The sequence below is a fragment of the Sciurus carolinensis genome, chromosome 4, assembly GCF_902686445.1.
Source record: "Sciurus carolinensis chromosome 4, mSciCar1.2, whole genome shotgun sequence".
In the NCBI taxonomy this organism is placed as follows: domain Eukaryota; kingdom Metazoa; phylum Chordata; class Mammalia; order Rodentia; family Sciuridae; genus Sciurus; species Sciurus carolinensis.
Window position 1 is genome coordinate 62,099,182 of NC_062216.1, and position 21,490 is coordinate 62,120,671.

General features: G+C 35.7%; 1 protein-coding gene across 2 annotated transcripts in view; it reads left to right on the forward strand.

The window, feature by feature from the left end:
* Gtf2e2 (general transcription factor IIE subunit 2) overlaps nucleotides 1–20,671 on the forward strand; it is a 65,803-nt gene extending 45,132 nt beyond the window's left edge. Inside the window, exons 6-8 of one of the 2 annotated variants that reach the window (XM_047548426.1) lie at nucleotides 602–695; nucleotides 18,805–18,920; nucleotides 20,154–20,671. In XM_047548426.1, coding sequence (XP_047404382.1) covers nucleotides 602–695; nucleotides 18,805–18,920; nucleotides 20,154–20,270 — 327 coding nt within the window. In that variant the 3' untranslated portion in view covers nucleotides 20,271–20,671. The remainder of the gene's footprint in view (nucleotides 1–601; nucleotides 696–18,804; nucleotides 18,921–20,153) is intronic. The other variant, XM_047548427.1, reaches the window with a different exon arrangement.
* The last annotated feature ends 819 nt before the right edge of the window (nucleotides 20,672–21,490 follow it).

Consider the following 21,490-nt stretch of genomic DNA (forward strand, 5'->3'; position numbering starts at 1 on the left):
AAGCAATAAGAAGAATGACTATTCTGTTGTGCCTCACACTTCTAGATGATTTTCACACTTTAAAATGCTTTTTAAAAACAATTAGAAATGATTGGTTGGTAATGATGAGTAGCAGCAAAATATTTCAAGGTGGAGGAAAAGTAAGAACGCAAAGACCCCATAGTGTATCTTATATTAATAAAAGGGTCCAGTGGACTCAAGTACTAATTGAATTTTATTCCATTAAATTTTTTTTCTTTTTGTTCTTTGGAAGACCTCAAGGAATGAAAGTTTTAAAATTTTAATCCTTATACATATAACTCTTGGGACTGGGGAGATAGATTAGTCGGTAGAATGCTTGCCTTGCAAGCACAAGGCCATGGGTTCGATCCCCAGCACCCCCCCAAAAAATTATATAAATATATATAAAATACATATGAATATATATATAAAATGTATATATATAATATATATTATATAAATATATATATATAAAAAACTGTTCAAGAAAGAAACTCAAAGATGTTTTGAAACTGTGTTCAGAATTCTTTTTTGTGCAAAAAAATTTTTTTGTGTGTAAGGTATTTTGGAGTTAACTGAAAAATCTTTCTTTATCTTTAAGGCTTTAGGGGATCAGATACTGTTTGTAAATCGTCCTGATAAGAAGAAAATACTTTTTTTCAATGATAAGAGCTGTCAGTTTTCTGTTGATGAAGGTGAGCCTTTTCTTTTTACTTTCTTCAGTTTGTAAGTACATTGCAATTTTAGTGTGATAAAATTTATAATATTCATAATACAGTTATAATTTAAATGTTACTGGTTTTTTAGCATTATCATCTCTTAGAATACATCTAATGTTTAATATGTTGTTTCTTAGAATGTAATTCAAAATACATGATTTAAAAGATTTTAGATTAATTGTACTTACTTACAATCACAGTATAGTAGTTCATTATGTTTTTGACTCAACTGTACCAAACAGGGATTTATTTCTCTATGTCTATAGTTTTACAAATGTCACTTCATATATCAATATGAAAACTTGATGCAGGGTGTGAAAAGAACAAACTTACATTGGTGACTGGTATTCTCTTAACTCAGGAATTTTTAGTTATCAAATTGGGTAAGGAAAATTTTTTTCTTTTCTTTTTGAAAATGTAGTAGAGTTGGATACTAAGCTATGTTATTTTGGATTTTAGTTTTAAATATTTGGAGTCAGTATTAGTTATGTAAAGTGTATATCTGAAGAATTTAGTGACAAGAAATTTTCTTCAGTGATTAAGCAGAAGTTCCCATTTAAACAAATGTGGGGCTCTGGAGATAGCTCAGTTGGTAGAGTGCTTGCCTTGCAAGTAAAGGCCCTGGGTTCGATCCCCAGTACCACAAAAACAAAACAAACAAAATAAAACAAAAAACAAAACAAAACCAAGAAAAAAATATGGTGGTAATATACTGCAATTTATTACTTTTGATTTGTTGTAAAGTGACAAGAAATGAACCTGAATTTAACTATAAAATTTAAAAGTAATAGGAGCATTCAGTGTCCTAACAATATAGAAATAACATGGAGAAGAATAGTAATATTAGACTCCAAATAGACTGTTGCTGTGGCTTGCATAGTAGTAATATTGCACTGCTTTATGACAAAATTAAAGAGATTCTACTGAATGAGCAATTTTGTGTGACAAATGCACTTAGAAATCATGTCTATTATTTGTTTATTTACTTGTTTGTTTATTTACTTGTTTATTTTTGCAGTACTGGGGGTTGAACTCTGGTGCTTTGGCACTGAACTCCATCCCCAGCCCTTTTTTATTTTTATTTTTTAAATTGTTTGTTCTATTTAGTTATACATGACAGCAGAATGCATTTTGATTCATTGTACACAAATGGGGTACAACTTTTCATTTCTCTGGTTGTTCACGATATAGAGTCACACCATTTGTGTAATAATACACATAGGGTAATGATGTTAGTCTCATTCCACCATATTTTCTTCCCCCTTCTGCCTTCCCTCATTTCCCTCTACAAAGTCACCCCCCCCCCATTATGTATCAGCATCCACTTATCACAGAAAATATTTGGCCTTTGATTTTTTTGAGATTGACTTATTTCACTTAGCATGATATTCTCCAACTCCATCCATTTACCTACAAATGCCATGATTTTATTCTTCTTTATGACTGAGTAATATTCCATTGTGTATATATACCACAGTTTCTTTATCCATTCATCTATTGAAGGGCATCTAGGTTGGTTCCACAATCTAGCTGTTGTGAATTGAGCTGCTATAAACATTGAGGTGACTGTGTCACTGTAGTATTTTTTAATTTTGAGATAGGGTCCTACTGAGTTGTTTAGGGTCTCACTGTGTCCAGTTGGGCTCAGATTTGCCTCAGCCTTCTAAGTGACTGGTATTAACAGTTGTGTGCCACCCTGCTGGGTTTCTTGTCTCTTTAGTAGTTAATAAATGTCTTAATTATGATTATGTAATTTTTGCAATAATAAGTCTTTCTTTCTTTACTGATGATTGAATCTAGGACCTTGTGCATGTTAGGGAAGTGCTCAATCACCAGATTACACCCTCAGCCTTAGTTATCTTATCTGGCTGTAGATACTCAGGGTTGTGGTACTAGTAGATGGAACTTTGAGCCTGAAGTTACTTAGATGACTGATTTATTTCAGGAACTAGAATGTGGTGTTTTTGTGAAAATCCTGATGGAGTAACTCATAAAGTTCTTTTTTTTTTTTTTTTTTTTTGGTGCTGGGGATCGAACCCAGGGCCTTGTGCTTGTAAGGCAAGCACTTTACCAACTGAGCTATATCCCCAGCCCCTAAAGTTAGTTCTTAATAAATGTTACTTAAGTAGAAATTTGCTGTGCTGCAGAACAACAGTTTGTTGCTGTTTGTAATAAATAAGGTAAACAAGTAGTGAACTACTTCTGTACATTGTAGCAGTACGTGCCTATTAATCCAAGTTTTGGGTACTACGTAGCAATTTTTGTTTTGCTTTTAATCTTCTTTCCTTGTAATTTTGCCTTTGTGTTAACCTTTATAATTGTCAGATATATTTCTTGTTTTAAAAACATTTAAGATTCTTCTAAGTTAAAAAAAAAAAAAAGCCTAGAAAAGAACTCATATTCTTAGGCATAGTTACATTTTGAAAAAAAAATGTGCCATACTTAAAAAATAACTTACCACAAGTGTCACATGTTCAAATAGTAGATCTTACACTAGAAAGCAGATGTGCATATCTTTTCTTTAGTTCCAGTCCCATTTGTGGCAACTACTTAGTTTTGTTTTGCATTCTTTGGTGGCTTTCTCTATATTGCTAAATAATATGCAGATGCTACTGTTTCTTGATTTTTAAAATCTAGACATTGTGTAATGATATTCTTATCACTGTGGTCCAACATCTCTCTCTCTCCCTGTGTAAATATACCTCTAGTTTTAGTGTCTACATCTTTTACTTTGGTGCCTTTAGTAGCCAACATACTTAAACATTCTCAGTGGAAAATTTTAGTGTTAAGTCTGCTCAGCAGATGGCAGCATAGTGTAGCCTATCTTTTCTGTAAGTAGATGTCTGAATTAAGGTGGAAGGGTCAATTGAAAAGTATAGCTCTTTAAGAGTGTAGCATGAAACTATAGAAATTCTTGGTAGTATTTCAGTGGAGATGTTTTAGGGGTACACACCGTGTTTAGCAGTGGCAGGCCTAGCCGTTCTTGTAATCCTTATACTAAGCTGTGACCATATTCTGTCCCTTCTGTATTCTTTCTGTGTCTACTTTTGTGTAATGTTGCTTAGATTTTTTCTTTTACTTCTGTTCCTTAATATTTATCTTTATTTTCATTTATTGGCCTAAATTCTGCCTCATTTCCTTATTTGTTTGATAGGAATAAAATGAGAATTTTCACTTTTTGTCTTAGATTTTAAAAGTAATCACATGTGCTTGTTAGTAAAATCTCATATATCCAGGAACAAGTTTTGTAGTTTGATGTTTGTTCTACATTCCCTGCATTGCAGGTAGTCTGAAATGATGGGTGGCTATTTAGTATTCCATCTTGTGAACCTGCTGAATAGATTTTTAAATATTTAACAGTGTTAGAGCAAATATCCTTATACATCTTACACATTGATGTGTTTGTTATTTTTTATTTAATGAAGTTACTGAATGAATCAATAAGAAATTGGAAAGGCAAGTTGATAAAATATATTTGCCTCTTTTAAGATTTTTACCATAGCTGGGCACAGTGGTGTACTTCTCTAATAACCAGTGGCTCCAGAGGCTGAGCCAGGAGGAGGATCATAAGTTCAAAACCACCCTCAGCAATTTAGCAAGGCCCTAAGCAACTTAGTGAGACCCTGTGTCAGAATAAAAAAGGGTCTGGGTATTGTGGCTTGGTAGTTAAGCACCCCTGGGTTCAATCCCTGATATCCCTTGCCCCCCAAAGAAAAGATCTTTATTGTTGCTGACATATAATATATAGTGAAATAATTTCCTTGATTTCTTAATACTGGACCATCCTTAACACTCTTAGAATAACCTTCCCTTGGCTTATATACTTTGGAATTTTTATACAAACATATTTAGGATTTTTGCTTCGGTTTGGTCAGTCTTTTTTTGGTGTGTTTCATCAGGTTTTGTATGGTATTATGCTGGGTTAATAAAAAGAACATGTCTTTCCTTTTTCATTTCCCCTCCTTAGGAGAATGTTATATTCGAGAAGATTTGAAAGCATATTCCCATAAATGTGTCTGTGTCTTGGTTGCCCCTCCCACCCCCCCCCCCCCTTTTTTTTTTTTTTTTTTGGTAACAGGGATTGAACCCAGGTTGCTGTTTTAGTTGTACGTGGACACAATACCTTTATTTTTATGTGGTACTGAGGATTGAACCCAGGGCCTCATGCATGCTAGGCGAGTGCTCTACCACTCCAGCCCCTTTTTTATTTTTTGAGACAGAGTCTTGCTGGTTGCTGAGGTTAGCTTTGAACTTGCCATCTTCCTGACTGAGCCTCCCAGCTGGAATTACAGGTGTGTGCTACTGTGCCTGGCTGGTTTGTATTTTTTAAACATTCTTACTGTCATATTTGGCTGTGTCCTTTAACTTTTCTATCTTGTGAATCAATTTTGATAAACTGTTTTCTTGTAAAATAATTCATTTAGAAACTTCAAATTTAATAGCATAAAATTTTACAGAGTATGACTGTAGAACTTGTTTTATTTTCTGTTATGTTCCCTTATTATTTACTAACTTTTTGTGTACTTGGATATTTTTCCTTCTTTGTTAAGTAACTATTGGATTATGTTACTTTTGTTGTTTACTGTGTTTTAATTTTAACAGAAAATGTAATATATTACTGTACATACTGATTTTTGGACTACTTGTTCTGACTGAGCAGGCGTTAAAGTCTTTTTTTTTTTTATTGTAAACAAATGGGATACATGTTGTTTCTCTGTCTGTACATGGCGTAAAGGCATACCATTTGTGTAATCATAAATTTGCATAGGGTAATGTTGTTTGATTCATTCTGCCATTTTTTCCCTTCCCCCCTCCCCTCCCACCCTTCCCCTCCATCTATACAGTCCTTCCTTCCTCCATTCCTGCCCCCCTCCCTAAACACAACTCCAACCCCAACACTAACCCTTCCCACCCCCCATTATGTGTCATCATCCACTTATTAGCGATATCATTCTTCCTTTGGTTTTTTGAGATTGGCTTATCTCACTTAGCATGATATTCTCCAGTTTCATCCATTTGCCTGCAAATGCCATAATTTTATCATTCTTTATGGCTGAGTAATATTCCATTGTATATATATACCACAGTTTCTTTATCCATTCATCAATTGAAGGACATCTAGGTTGGTTCCACAATCTGGCTATTGTGAACTGAGCAGCTGTGAACATTGATGTGGCTGTATCTCTGTAATATGCTGATTTTAAGTCCTTTGGGTATAGGCCAAGGAGTGGGATAGCTGGGTCAAATGGTGTTTCCATTCCAAGTTTTCTAAGGAATCTCCACACTGCTTTCCAGAGTGGCTGCACTAATTTGCAGCCCCACCAGCAATGTAAGAGTGTACTTTTCTCCCCACATCCTCGCCAACACCTGTTGTTGGTTGTATTCTTGATAATTGCCATTCTAATTGGGGTGAGATGGAATCTTAGGGTGGTTTTGATTTGCATTTCTCTTATTACTAGAGATGTTGAACATTTTTCCATATGTTTGTTGATTGCTTGTATATCTTCTTCTGTGAAGTGTCTATTCATTTCCTTAGCCCATTTGTCAATTGGATTATTTACATTCTTGGTGTAGAGTTTTTTGAGTTCTTTATAGATTCTGGAGATTAGCGCTCTATCTGAAGTATGAGTGGCAAAGATTTTCTCCCACTCTGTAGGCTCTCTCTTCACATTGCTGATAGTTTCCTTTGCTGAGAGAAAGCTTTTTAGTTTGAATCTATCCCAGTTATTGATTCTTGCTTTTATTACTTGTGCTATGGGAGTGCTGTTGAGGAAGTCTGGTCCTAAGCCGACATGTTGAAGCTCTGGACCTACTTTTTCTTCTATAAGATGCAAGGTCTCTGGTCTGATTCCGAGATCCTTAATCCATTTTGAGTTTAGTTTTGTGCATGGTGAGAGATATGGGTTTAGTTTCATTCTGTTGCATATGGATTTCCAATTCTCCCAGCACCATTTGTTGAAGAGGCTATCTTTTCTCCATTGCATATTTTTGGCCCCTTTGTCTAGTATGAGAAAATTGTATTTATTTGGGTTGGCGTTAAAGTCTTTGACAACTTTTATGTTTTTTTTTTTTTATTTTCCTCAGTATTTCCTATAGTTAATGCTTTTATATATTTTTAAAAATTTTTTGTTGTTGATGGAACTTTATTTTATTTATTGATTGATTTATATGTGGTGCTAAGAATTGAACCCACTGCCTCACACATGCCAGGCAAGCGCTGTACCACTGAGCCACAACCCCAGTCCCTGCTTTGTATATTTTTGTGAAGAATTTTTAGTGTCTGTATGTTCTTAGCTGTCAGTTTATTTAAGGAGTGTATCTATAATCATTATAAAGTGTACCTCTTAATTATATTTAATTTTACTTGAAGTCTTAGCTTTATCTCCCATTACTGTCATTTTTGTTTTTTATTTTATGTGACTGATAGATTTCTGCCTTTTAGTCTACCTGAATTCTTTTGTTCATAGGTGGCATGTGGTTATGTTTAAGTTTTTGGATCAGTACTGGTTTTCATTTTATATTTTCTATCTTTGTTATATGGTACATTCTCCTGAACATTTATCTGGAAGTTGTATAATTTATGTTCATTCTCTTACTCACTATTGATTTTTTATTTCCTTGTTGACACTTTCTGGGATTCTTTGTTATAATCTATTAATGTTTATTCATGAATTTGTTCAACAAATATTTATTCATTTCTTACTGTGTGCTCTAGACATTTTGCTAAATATAGAGGATATAGTAGTGAAAAAGACTACTCTTCTGCTTTCATAGAACTTACAGTCTAAAGGGTAAATAGAAAAACTTAAAAATATTACAGATCATATAAAATACGAGGAAGGAAATAAATGAGCTCTTATTTGCCATGCCGTATAATCATGGAGAAGGTTCATGTGAGTGACATATAAACAACCTATAAACCATAACCAGTGTTTTTCCTAAGTGGTACACAACTCTTGGTAAAAATCTGAAAAATGCCAAGTGTGGCTTTTCTGTGATTTAACAAAAGGAAACTATTCTATGAATATGCAGTGTGCAATTGTATATTTCTAGAAAATGAAGTGTGTATTAAAGCAGTACACAAAGTACTTTGTTAATACACACCTATATCCATACACACAATTGGATTGTAGTCTGTATTTTTTCATTAACTAATACTTTCTAGGATAGATGGTGGAAGGTAAGCAGAATTTTCAACTTTGGCAGTGATTGGACATTTGGAGCTGAATAATTTTTGTTGTTGTAGAGAGTTGTCCTATACATTGGATATTTGTCAGCATCTCTGGCTTTAGATGCCTAGCAATAACTTGCCCACAGTGTGAAGATCAAAATTGTCTCCGGATATTTCCAAATGTATCCTGGGGGACGAACTTGCCAAGGTTGAGAATTGAATTAAAGGTACACTTTTTTGAAATAGAGAAAAATTGAAATGCAGTCATTGTCTTCAAGCTCTGTTTTGTAGATTTTGGCATTCTGCATTTAGTGATAAAAGGGATATCAGAGTGAATAAGTGTAGCTGGGCGCAGTGACGCTTGCCTGTAATCCCATCAGTTTGGGAGACTGAGGCACAAGGATCAAGAGTTCAAAACCAGCCTCAGCAACTTAGCAAGGCACTAAGCAACTCAGCTGAGACCCTGTCTCTAAAAAATATGTTTCTCAGTGTTTAAGCGCCTCTGGGTTCAATCCCTGGTACAAAATGAATGAACAGATGGATGGATGGATGGATGAAAGAATGAATGAATATAAGGTTTCTGTCCTTGAGCTTACAGGCTGAGGAGGGAGAATGACATGGGTTCTGGGTATTGCTAAGCTGTGATGTGATGGTCAGCATAGTTAATTGTATTAAATGTGTTTCGACTTAAGATATTTCCAAATTACAATGGGTTTATTGAGGAGTGTCTGTATAGTAAAACATGTTGTATATTGTAATTTCAGTGCTACAGTGCTATAGACACATCAGGGTAAATATGTGCAGAAATCTTAAGGGTAAAATACCATTCATTTACTTGAACATGTCAGGATCACATAAACCATCAATTTAAAAAATAGCTTTCAACATCTGAGTTTTTGTTGATGGTGTGAAGACTGTGTATTTCTACTTAAGACCCATTGAAAATGACACATTTGGGGGTTGGAGTGGAGCTTAGTATTCTAGCTTAGCTCTTGTCCGGTATGTGCAAGGCCTAGGGTTAAATTGGCACATTTTAACATTTGTCTTTTTTTTCTCTTTCATGGTTTTACTCTGAACATGCTTTGGTTTTTGATTGTATTAATATTGATTTTAGCCCAGTAGGTGGCAGTCTTGGCTGAAGAGAGGAAACCCTGAGTGAGCAAACTTTGTGGCACACTGCAGATTCACCTTTGATTCTATCTGTAATAGACACAGATGTCCTTAAGATGAGACATAGCTAAAGTAAGGAGGTAGTTTATTGTGTAGTATTTTTAAAAATCAAATAGGTAAACACAGAATATTGGACTTAGGAATGCATCTTATTTCACAAAGGCATTTCTTTCCTTAAATCAAGATCTTAATCATTTAGAGGCAGTACGAATGCAGTGGTCAAGAAGACCATCCAAGAAGTGAAATTGTGGTTTTTATGTCATCTCTGCTTACTAGCTTACACAAAATACTTACTCTTTCTCTGAGATTCCTCATTTGTAAAATGGGAATAATGGTGTCTTATTATGAGGATTAAATGAATTATGTAATACAAGGGCTAGAGCTTAGAACAGAACCTGGCATATAAGAACACAACAATGTTGCTATTAGTAGTATTGAAAATATAATTTATAAGATGCTAGTGTTTTTAATCCTCCTTATTTGGCTATTTACTTACCTGTTTGATCATTGACTCATGGTTTTGTAGTTTTGTATTTAATTAGAGGGCAAAGACATAGAGCCATTTTAGTAATCTGAGGCCACATTTGCAATATGCAGTTATGTATTGTAAAAATAATTTATTTTTTAGTTGTAGTTGAACATGATACGTTTATTTTATTTATTTATTTTTATGTGGTGCTGTGGATCAAACCCAATATCTCACATGTGCTAGGCAAGCACTCTACCTCTGAGCCACAACCCCAGGCCCTATGTATTGGTTTTTGGCGTTCCTGATGACAACCACCAATGACTATGTGACTTTTCCCCTGTTGGTGGTAACTTGTTCTTCTTGACTAAGAGCCTAAACAGTTTTACCTTTATTTTTCCCTCCTTCTAGTCACTACCACTTCTGAGTCCTTGCTCTTGTCTGCTGCTGCTCTATATCATTATTTTTTAATAGTGTTCCATTTTGTGGGTATACATAAACACAGTTTTTCTAACCGTCTACAGATAGAAAGTTTATTGTAGTTTTTGCTATATGTTGTTAGAAATGATGCTCAATCCTTGTATGTGCATGTATTTGCACTTTTCCTTGAAGTGGATTGCTGGATCAAAAGATATATTTAAACATTTTCAACATCTTGCTACCAAATGTCCATTGTCAAGTTTGAATTAGTTTATACTTTTACAGCAGTATATGAAAAGGCATCCATTTCTTTATATCCTCACCAGTAATGGGTATTTTTATGTATGCCTTTATATGTATATGCATGAATGAATGCATGAATTAATGAATGAACGATGGGGTTTCACCGAAGGAATGCATAAATGAATGATGGGGTCTTGCTCCGTTGTTGAGGCTGGATTGAAGCCCTGGGCTCAAGCCAATCTCTTGTCTCAGCATGCCAGATAGCTGAGACAGATCTAAAGGAATATGCCACCATGCCCAGCTTAATGGGTATTTTTAGATGACTTTGCCAGCATCATAGAAAATAGATTATTTTGTTTTTGATTTTTACTTTCTTATACCAATTTTGTAAAATTAAAGAAAAACTTTCTCTTTGTATCTCTGTCTGCTGAGCACTTTTCATCTCTCCATAAGTAAAAAAACAAATTTGGAATCCTGTGCAATTCTACTTCTAAAGGTTTTCCTGTCTCAGTGTTCATCTTTTTTTTTTTTTTTTTTTTTTTTTTTTGCGGTGCTGGGGATCAAACCCAGGGCCTTGTGCTTGCAAGGCAAGCACTCTACCGACTGAGCTATCTCCTCAGCCCCTCAGTGTTCATTTAAAGTATTTATGGGCTGGGGAGATAGCTCAGTCGGTAAAGTGCGGTAAAGTGCTTGCCTTACAAGCAAAGGGCCCTGGGTACGATCCCCAGCACCGCAAAAAAAAAAAAAAAAAAAAAAGTATTTATGTAGCTATAATACATTTACACAGTAGATGTAACATTTAAATATTGCAACAGCATTGAACTAAGGAAAAGTGAGGGTTCGAATATAAAATACACACACACGTACACTAAACGGACTGGAAATATAGCTCAGTGGTGGAGCACTTGCTTATCATGTGCAAGGCCCTGGGTTTGATTCCCAGCACTGCCAAAAAAGTAAATAAATAAGCATAAATAAACAGAAGTGTTTTTATTCAGGGATTTTTCTTCTGAAAATGGCTTGACTAACATTTCTTTTAGCAAAAGGAAATATTAAAATTTTGTTTTAATAAACTTTTAATTCCATCATGCCATAAAAATTTAGTGTTGTGTATTATTTTGGATTGTACATTTATATACAGATGAGTTTTGTAAACAGTAGCTGTCATTAGGAGGTATTGTTGCCTCTGTTATTGTATCATAGGAGACCTGCAATATGTAAACTTTGTCCATTATCTGATAGAAAGGCAAATAGTTTTGATCTTCAGGGAACTGAAATTTTGCAGTGCTGCCAACATACAGGCTTGGTAAAGTTAAGTAATGAATACAAGGCATTTTTGCCACATCTACCTTTCCCCATTTGCCTTTTTTTTTTTTTTTTAATGCAGAGAGAAGTACACAGTTGAATTTTTACACAAATGTAATATAATGCATATTCTAAATTAATACAGTTTTTATGTAAATAATTAGAATTTCATAAATGTATAGTAAAATGCATTTTATATGACATTTCTTACAACAACTGTGATAAATTTTAAAGCAATAATTTTGTGTGCTTTATTGGAATTTGGAAGATGTTTTTATTGCTGAGTTGGAAGTTTGCGGGGGTTGACTTGATGTTATTTTCTTTCATATATTTATAGTGAAATGAGCTAGTCACCTTCATCACATTAAAGTTTGACCAAAAAGTAGGTAGTGGGGGACTTTCTAACCTCCTTTTAGAATAGAGAATGTTAGAGAACTGATTATTCCTACCCTTACAACAATAACAACAAACTCCAGAAATGTACAATTTTATAGTTTTCATGAATCCATTGGACAGTTGAAATGGTAGGACAGCCATCTAACCCAAAATCTTAGAAAAGACAGGTACCCCCATGAAAAGTTAGGGTGTTAATACTTTTTACCTGAGACAGACAGAACGAACACCAATCAGAATTCTATTAAAATTTTTAGTGAATTGTGAAAGACTTAGCATCGATGAGCAAGAGAACATAGACACCCAGGGTGCTGTACTGGTGTTCCCATGCACAGTCTCTTCAACACAGACAGGTTTCTTGTAGAAAATTGAGGCAAGAGTGAAGGTACTAAGGAAGTGTTCCTCACTGGACAGGCCTGGAGGAGGGAAAGAGTAGATACTTCAGAATAGATATGAAGCCTCTTATCTGAATCCTCCCCACTTCCTCTCCGGAGACAAAAGCTTTAAACCTGCTGTGGGAAGGGAACCAAAAGCAAACCTACCCTGGGGGGAGAGGTAGTAGCAATGTATGCAGGGCTCAGAACTTTAGCAGGAGAGGAAGAAACACTGAAAAGATCACACACTGGGCACCAGGGAACTCATTGCATGCTTAAGATGGAGGCTTAATCAGAGTATCAGAGACCCCCCCACACCCATCCCGCATGCCTCAGGAGGCTAACTGTGGAGTAACAGTGAAATTCTGTGAGAGTTGCAGGAACTTGGAGGCAGACCATTTGAGGTACAGTATAGAAGGAAGACCTAAAACTGAAAGTTGAACAGCCTCTGCCCTGAAGATGAGGTGTGGCTTGAGGAATTGGAAACCTGTGGTGCCTTACTAGTAACCACAGCATCAACAGATTTCAAACCAGCTCATGTCCTGACTGAATTGACTCAAACTCCTTTCACTAGAGGCCTAGCAGAAGAAAATGCACTCCTGTTTCAAGGCATAAAGATTGTTTGCCTCAGTCTTGGCCGTCTTACAGAGGATATCCTGCATTCAAAAAAATTTTTTGAGGTATAAAAAGCAAGGAAAAATAGCATATTATTGACAAAGATCATTAGCAGAACCATATTCTTAAGTCATAGGTATTAGAACTACCAGACATGGAATTTAAAATAACTGATTAATATGTTAATGTCTGCAGCAAAAAAGGCAGACATGATTAGAGAAAGGCACTAAGAAATCACATGAACACCCCAGAAATGAAAAGCACAGTAACAGATGAAGAATGTTTTCAATAAGCTCATCAATAAACTTGGCATAGCCAAGGAAAGAATCTGAGAACTTGAAGATAAGCCAGTACAGATTATCCAAGCTAAAATGCAAAGAGAAGAGAGTGTAAAAAAAACATGTAACAGAGCATCCATGAACTGTGGGACAATATCAAATGGTCTGAATGTGTAATTGAAGTCTTTGAAAGAGAAGAGAAAGAGAATGGAAGAAATACTTGAAGACCATTGGTCAGTTATCCAGAATTAATAATGAATGCCAAACCAAGAGTCCTAGAAGCTTAGAGAACATGAGGTCATTCCCAAAATAAGACAAAAGACAGAAAAACACCTAGTGTTGCTTATTCAGACTGCTAAAATTGAAGATAAGGAGAAAATATTAAAGGCAGTCAGAGGGAAAAGACTCATTATGGAGGAACAAAGAATTACAGAAGACTTCTCATTAGACCTGTGCAAAGCAAAAGATAATGCAGTGACATCTTTAGAGGGTTTATTAAGGCATTTCCTCGGTATTCAAAAAGATAAAAGACTGGTTACATTTGCATAAAAATATAAACTTGCATGTCAAAACACTTCAGTTAAAATATAAATTAAAACCTGGAAAATGTTATTTGTTACATGTTAATAACTGGTAAAGAACTCTAGCAGTGACATCTTTTAAGTGGCCCAAGTAAAAACCTTTCAACCCAGAATTCTTTACCCTACAAAAATACTCTTTCAAAAGTGAAGGAGAAATACTCTTTCAGAGAAACAAACAGAAAGAGTTCATTGCCATCAGTCCTGCTCTTCCAGATGTGTATATATATATATATATATATATATTTTTTTTTTTTTTTTTTTTTTCCCTTGGGTGCTGGGGATCGAACCCAGGGCCTTGTGCTTACAAGGCAAGCACTGTACCAACTGAGCTATCTCCCCAGCCCCCCAGATGTATATTAAAGGAAGTTTTTCAGGCAGAAGGGATTTGACTTTAGAGATTTCGATCTGTATAAATAATGAAGTGTGCTGGAGAAAGAATAAATGAAGATATAAGATTCATGTCTTAATAAATTTTTTGCTTTTCTTATTTTTAATTGATTTGAAAGATGACTATAAAACAAAAGTATCAGCAATATATTTTGTGTTTAGATTACACATGCATGTACACATACACACAAAAGTAAAATAAGCTTAGGATGACTAATTCTGAATATACTGTAGTAACATCTTTATACTATGTGAGAAATGGCATAGTTTATTTGAGGTCAGGCTCTGATTAATTAAATATATTGTAAATTTTTGGACAATCACTAAAATATTTTTTAAAGAGGCATAAATAAGCAGCCAATAACGGAGGTAAAATAGAACCATAAAAATATATTTAGTTAATCCAAATAAAAAAAGAAATAGGGGAAAAAGACAAGAGTAGATAGAGCAGGTAGAAACAGTGAGCAAGATGACAGTTTTATTTCAGCCATATTAATAATTATGTTAGATATAAATGGTATAAGCATAGAAAGACAGATTTTTCAGATTGAATACAAAAGCAAAGTCCTTAAATGTGCTGTCTGTAAGATAATTTTTTATATAAAAACATGGGCTGGGCATGGTGGTGCCTGCCTGTAATAAAAAATAAAAAGGGTTTGGGATGTTGCTCAGTGGTTAGGTACCCTTGAGTTCAATTTCTGGTTAGAAAGAAAGAAAGGGAGGGAGAGGGAGAGAGAGATGTTAAAAGTAAAAAGAAAAAAGGATGTAAAAAACGATGTGCCATGAAAACACAAAGGGTTTTTTTTTATCAAATAATGTAGACTTCCTCTAAAGCAAAGAAAACTGCTGAGGATAAAGAGGGACATCACATAATAGAGATCAGTTCTCCAACAGTCTTTAATAGCTCTAAATGTATATATATCTTTAACAGCAGACCTTCAAAATGCATGAGTTAAAAATGGAGAAAACTAAAAGGAGAAATAAATCAAAAATTAAGATTAGAGTCTATAATACTTCTCTTTAAATAATTAAACAAATTTTGGAAAATGAGGATGTAGGGCTTCCAACCAACTTGACCTAATTACAGTAATATTTTTAAGTGCCTATGGAATGTTCACCAAGATAGATGGCGTTCTAGCCCACAAAAGAAGTCTTGTGTTTGAAAGAATTGATAGTATATAAAGGATAAGCTTGGACCATAGTGAAATTCGACCAGATACCAATAACAAGCTGGGCATGGTGGTGCATGCCTGTAATCCCAGTGGCTCGGGAGGTTGAAGCAGGAGGATCATGAGTTCAGAGCTAGCTTTAGCAACTTAGCAAGGTCCTAAAGAACTTAGTGAGATCCTATCTCTAAATAAATATAAAAGGACTGGGGATGTGGCTCAGTGGTTAAGCCATTGGGTTCAATTCTGGTAACACTCCCCCACCTTCAAAATAATCAATAAGTATATTTGGAAACTCTCCATTTGAAAATTTAACAGCAAGTTAACCCATGTGTTCAAGGAGGAAATTTTCACAAGGGAGTTAAAAAAAAAAAAAAAAAAAAAGTTGAATTAAATGAAGTGAGAGCACAGTGTGTCAAAATTAATGGGGTGCACCTATTGAGTGCTTAGAGGGAAATATAGAACCTTAAATGCTTATAGTGAAAAAGAATGTTGTGTTCATTTACACATTTTATTTATTCATTCTTCAACTGACAGACATTTGGGGTTCCACTTTTGTGTATCACCTTGTGTATATTTTGTGTAATATTGCTTAAGAAAATTTTAGAACTTTAGTTTTTTTTCTATTTTACATAAGTTATACCTCACTAAATCTAGCATCCAGTTCTTTTTCATAAATGTTTCATATTTTATTTACCCTTAGAGTTTAGATATACCTGATTTTCATGATACTTGGGGATCTTCTGCTAAAATGAAGCATCTTCAAATTTGATGCTCTCTGGTATTTTCTAATTTCAAAAAAGAAAAATTGGTGAAAAAAAAAAGTGTGTAGATCTTGGTTCATAAATACCATACTTCAGTAGAGCAAGTCTGCAATCCTTGGAGAAATGATTGATTCCAAATTTGGGGAAATACAAGATAATCCTGGAACATCTTTTGGTACCAAAATGTAAGTTTCCTCTCCCCCCCCAGAAAGGCAAGTCTGAGACACCAGAACCAACCAAAGCTGGGACATTTAAACAACAAAATAAATAATGATAGTGATGACTTATGTCCATGCAACCTTACTTAAATAATTAAAAAACAAATTAGAGGGAGAGCAGCTCTCTAGAGCTGTAATAAAATAGCTGTGGAAGAAATGATGGAAATCATTTGTAGTAGGCACTCGCAAATAATAATTATTGTAGGAAAGACTGACAAACAGATGCTAAAATTAGTGAAAGTATGAGAAATAAGGTATTTGCATAGTTTCAAAATCTCCATAAGACACTTATTAATTACAAAGGAAAAACTAATAGCTTCGTGGCAGAGAATCATTTTTTTTAATGGTTATTGTATTTTTTTATACCTTTCATTTGTTTATATTTATGTGGTGCTGAGGAATGAACCCAGTGCCTCATAATGCTATGTAAGCACTTTACCACTGAGCTACAGCCCAGCCCTTCATGGTAGAGAATATTAATAGACACCCCTTAATAATCACTTAACCAACTCCAGTAATAAGACATATTGACAGTAAGACACATTTACAGGAATAACACAGCCTCAATTCCTGTGTTATTTTTGCCAGAAATGCAGAAATCTCAGTCTAATCTTGAGGAAATGTAAGACAAACCCAGATGAAGACCCTTCTACAATATAACTGACCAGTCCTCTTTTGAGGTGTTACAGAAATGAGAGACAAAGACAGACTAGGTGCTCTTGGGAGATTTGAAGAGACTATGGAGACATGACTGGAGCAGGGTGGGATCCTGGGTTGGTTCCTGGACCAGGAAAGGAGTACTGGTGCTAACAGTGAATTTCAAGTGTCTGTCAATTAGTGATATTATGTCAGCATTTATAAGTTTTCAATAGACATATAGTTGTATAAGGTGCTATTAGGGAATGTTGGATATAAGGTGTACAGGAACTCTGTGTACTAATTTTGTAACTTTTCATTAGAGCAAAATTATTTTTAAATAAAAATGTTAAAAAATGTAAAAAGAAAATGGCCCATGGTGTCTAGGCCTTGGTGGACAATAGTATTTCATATGTTTGTAGTGAAGTTGTTGTACCTGTCAACATGCTAGGAACAGTGCCTGCTATTATGGGATTCAGATGAAAATAGAGTTCCCTGATCAGGAGCTTGTTCACTCTTCAAGAGACTGAGAAAATCATGAAAACAAACAGTTGTCATCAGTTAATGTCTATAATGTGTACAGATGAAAGTTCAGTGAGTGTAATAGTAGAAAGAATGCCGAATATATATCGTGGAAGTATAAACATCTTATTCAGAGATGTTTTGTGCCCAGGTAGAATTATTGGTAGTAGATTGTTATATTTTTGCATTTGGTCCTTAGCACCAAAAGCTTCAGGGTGTGGGGCACCCCAAGAGATTCACTGAATTTCTGTTTCCCTATCATTTGCTCCATGCAGTTTCTACTGAAATAAGAAAACAAGAAGGAATCTAGAAAAGAGGGCAAAGGGGAAAAAAAATCTAATTCAGCACTTTGTTGGGTGTCTACTTCATTTATAGCTTGTGAATGACTGTGCTGAAAGCCCATGGGAAACTTTAATGGCCCTAGAAGGAAAGGAGGGTGAGGTAGGGTGAGGGTCTTAATAGGGGGCAGGCAGGTGGGCATAGGTGGCTTTTGTGAACTGGAGGTTCAGTGAACCACCTCAGTGCTAGGGACTTTCCCTTTTATTTTTTCCTCAGAATATCTGAGTCTTGTGATTTTTTCCATCACTAGAAGTTTTTTGTTTTTGAAAGTAGATGCTGACAGTTGAATCCAGTTGTTAGAGCCTGTCTTTAGGAGGGGAATTTTAGAGGCAAAGGACTTTCACTGAATATGGTTCAATTGTGATCTTTTTGGCTTGCAAAAATGATATTGCAGAGGGACCAGAGGTTTCTGAGGACAAGATGTAGGCTGGACAGTAGCATTTCTTCTTTGTTTCATAGGAGCTGTGAGACAGTATTTCCATATCAGTTGCCCTCTTTTTTTATATCCTCATAGTCACCAATCCATTAGTTAGTTGATTTTAAGAATTTGCAAATAAATTGTTATGATACCTCTCTTCCATAGAAAGCTTTTTCATTTCTCTGTGTATTTCTTACTGTCAGTGGGAGAGACAATGGAGTATACTGAGCTCAGGGCAGATGAATAGGAATTTGAACTGTTCACCCAAAATGGAGGGAACTGATTTTAGAAATAAAGGAGAGTGTTGATTGCCTTGCTTCCCCAGGAAAGAGGAGGCCTAAGGGAGCAGGAGGCTTTATCACATCACCCTTCACTTACTGGCCTCTAAAAATAGAGCACCACTGACGTGGTCTGTGCTGATGCCATTCTATTCCCAGGCCCTTCTGCTGCTCAGTCTGGCACTGGAATGTTCTTGTCTGCCTTTTTTGTTTTTATAATGAAATCTCAGTTGTACTAATTTAGGCCCAGAGGTGGTAATATCAAAGCCTGGATTTTGATCACCGAGATGCTATAACTTGTAAAAATCAATGATAAAATCACTACTTTCTTGTTAATACAGAATTCCAGAAACTGTGGAGGAGTGTCACTGTGGATTCAATGGATGAGGAGAAAATTGAAGAATATTTGAAGCGACAGGGTATTTCTTCTATGCAGGAATCTGGACCAAAGAAAGTGGTGTGTAATCTCTAGAAAAACAATTCAATTCTCTGTTCTCTAAACTGTTAGCTGCTTCCTGTTCTGCTCTCTGAAAGCAGGTAGTTAATCCCCCTTCCAGTTATTTCTGTGTCTTATCCAGTGATTTGATCAGATGCAACCTAGATCATGTTTGATTTACTGAGTGCCAACTGACTTGCCCTTGGGTGCTGCTCTCCAGGCTGGGGAGAGCTTCCTATCACCCTTCAGCCTGTCCTAGTTGTGCCAGCTCTTGAGCTCCAGCCATACCCCTTTATCTCTTGGGGCCTCAGTGAGCCTGTATCTTCATCTGCTGTAATTGTGCTTTTCTTTCTCCTTGCTTTTGAGCTTTGTGGACTTGTCACCTAGTTCTGCTGTCTGATCACGTTGACTTACCCTTGTTGATTTTCAGGTCCCTTAGGAACCAGATACTGTTCTGTTTGTTTGTTTGTTTGTTTTTGTAGTACCTAAATTCTTCTCATTGGAGGCATTAGTAGTCACATAAAAACTGGTAAATTGCCTTGTATCAGCTAAGCAACAACTTAGAGACCTATAGTCTAAGAACGGAGCCAGGTGGGAAGTAATTCACTAATATGTGAGACTGTTGTTGCGGTGCCTCTTTCCCTGTCTCCTTTGCCATCATCTTGCTTTGGAGTTTGTCTTTGTGGCTTTTTGGGTATGTGCTTGTGTCTTATTCAGTGAATTTTTAGGACTCAAAAGGGAAGATTTATTGCCAGTGATCTGTCAAAAATGAGGGTAATTACAGCCCTTTATTGATTTTTAAAATCATGTGTTACTAATATTACAAGCATACAGAATGGAGACTAATATTACAAATCTTTGTGTGTCTTCATTTGTTTTGCTATATCTCAGTATTTACTTCAGGTCTCTCCCTACCCCTCCTTTAAATTGGTGATGGTGGATATAGTTTTAGACTTGATAACAGAGACAAAAAACCCAAGAGCTTCACTGCCTCTCTTTTGTTTTATCCACTTAGTGCCTAGAATAGTTCTGGTAAGTTTTGGAAGTTTACACCTCATGGTAACAGAAAATACTGCGTCTGGTTGGAGGTTGGCATTTATGCTGTGGATGGTTGTATTTGTGAGGCTGGGTCACAGAGCAGGGGAAAAGACCCTAAACCCTGTGTCCTTTGCTGCAGGTTTCTGAGCTAATTTATTAAAAAATCCTGACCATCCTACCCCTGGGAGTCACTGTTGTTTCTGTTTTTTCCTTTAGGCTCCTATTCAGAGAAGGAAAAAGCCTGTTTCACAGAAAAAGCGACGTTTTAAGACTCACAACGAACACTTGGCTGGAGTGCTGAAGGATTACTCTGACATTACTCCTGGCAAATAGGGAACACTTTTGTCTTGAACAAAGAGTTACAAACACACAATCAAGATTTTTCTTGTTGATGCTCGGGATCTGAAGACTGACTGTCTTCCCATTCTGCTTCTTAGGACTGAGGCAAGGAGCAGTTTAGTTTACAGAACAAGTGCAAATTACCAAACTCAAAGCTTATTTTAATCAAATAGGCTAATGAGAAATGTGATATTCCCTGTTAACCTTCTGTTCCTTCTTGGGAGAAAGGCGCTTAGCATAATATGCAGGTGTCTTTGCTATTTGTCTCTACTTTTAGATGGTTCCTGGTTCCGTTTTCCTCTTTTATTACCTTAGAGCAAGTTGGCAGATAGTCTTGAATGCAATATTTGTTTATTCCAAAAGAACATATTTATAATAAAATCATTGTAGAAGGATTTTGAAGAAGTTAGTGAATTCTGTTTGTTTCTTTTCATTCTTGGAAATGGCAGGAAGCAGCTCTACTCCTTGACTTGCTCAGGGTGTGTGCTTGGGATGTTATGGAGACTGGAGTCTGCTTTGGTACTGAACATATGCATTTCACAGTTGTAACACAAGACGTGCCTCTTGTTAGCAAGTAATGCAATAAAGATACACTAAATATAATTGTTAATGTTATCTCTTAAAAGGACAAATCAGTGTTATAACTTCTTGGATTTAGAAAATAATGCTCTGGTATTGTCTTGAACAAGGATGGATGGAGTCGTCTTGCCAACCTGAACATCAACTTTACCATGTCTCACCCCTCACAAGCCTTGACCTGAGGTTCATCTGGTGGAGACACCCACTTTTCCCCATCACTGGCCCAGCCCATGACAGCCATCAAGTATGTGTGGATTCTTAGTGGTAATGGGAAGTTGCTGTGGTCCTTCTGCCTTCTGTGGCAAAGTGCCCATTTTCCTTATCTGTGCTTTTTATATGGACTGCTGTGGTCCTTTGGAGTGATTGTGTTAGTGGCTTTGTATTGCATATTGAAATTGTATTAGATTATAAAAATGAGGTCTAGTGTTCCCAAAAAAGGCATGATGGTACCCAAAGCAGTGAGTCCTTTGATCAGATGACAGGAGCCATTTTGCTTTTTAGTTTATATCCTATACATGCACTTTCTACCCATTTAGTGCTGTTGGCTTTATCTGTTTCTAAATTCTAAGCTCCAAAACATGAGATGTCAAACTGAGACTCTCCTTGATAATTTAGAATACAGGAAACTCATCTTG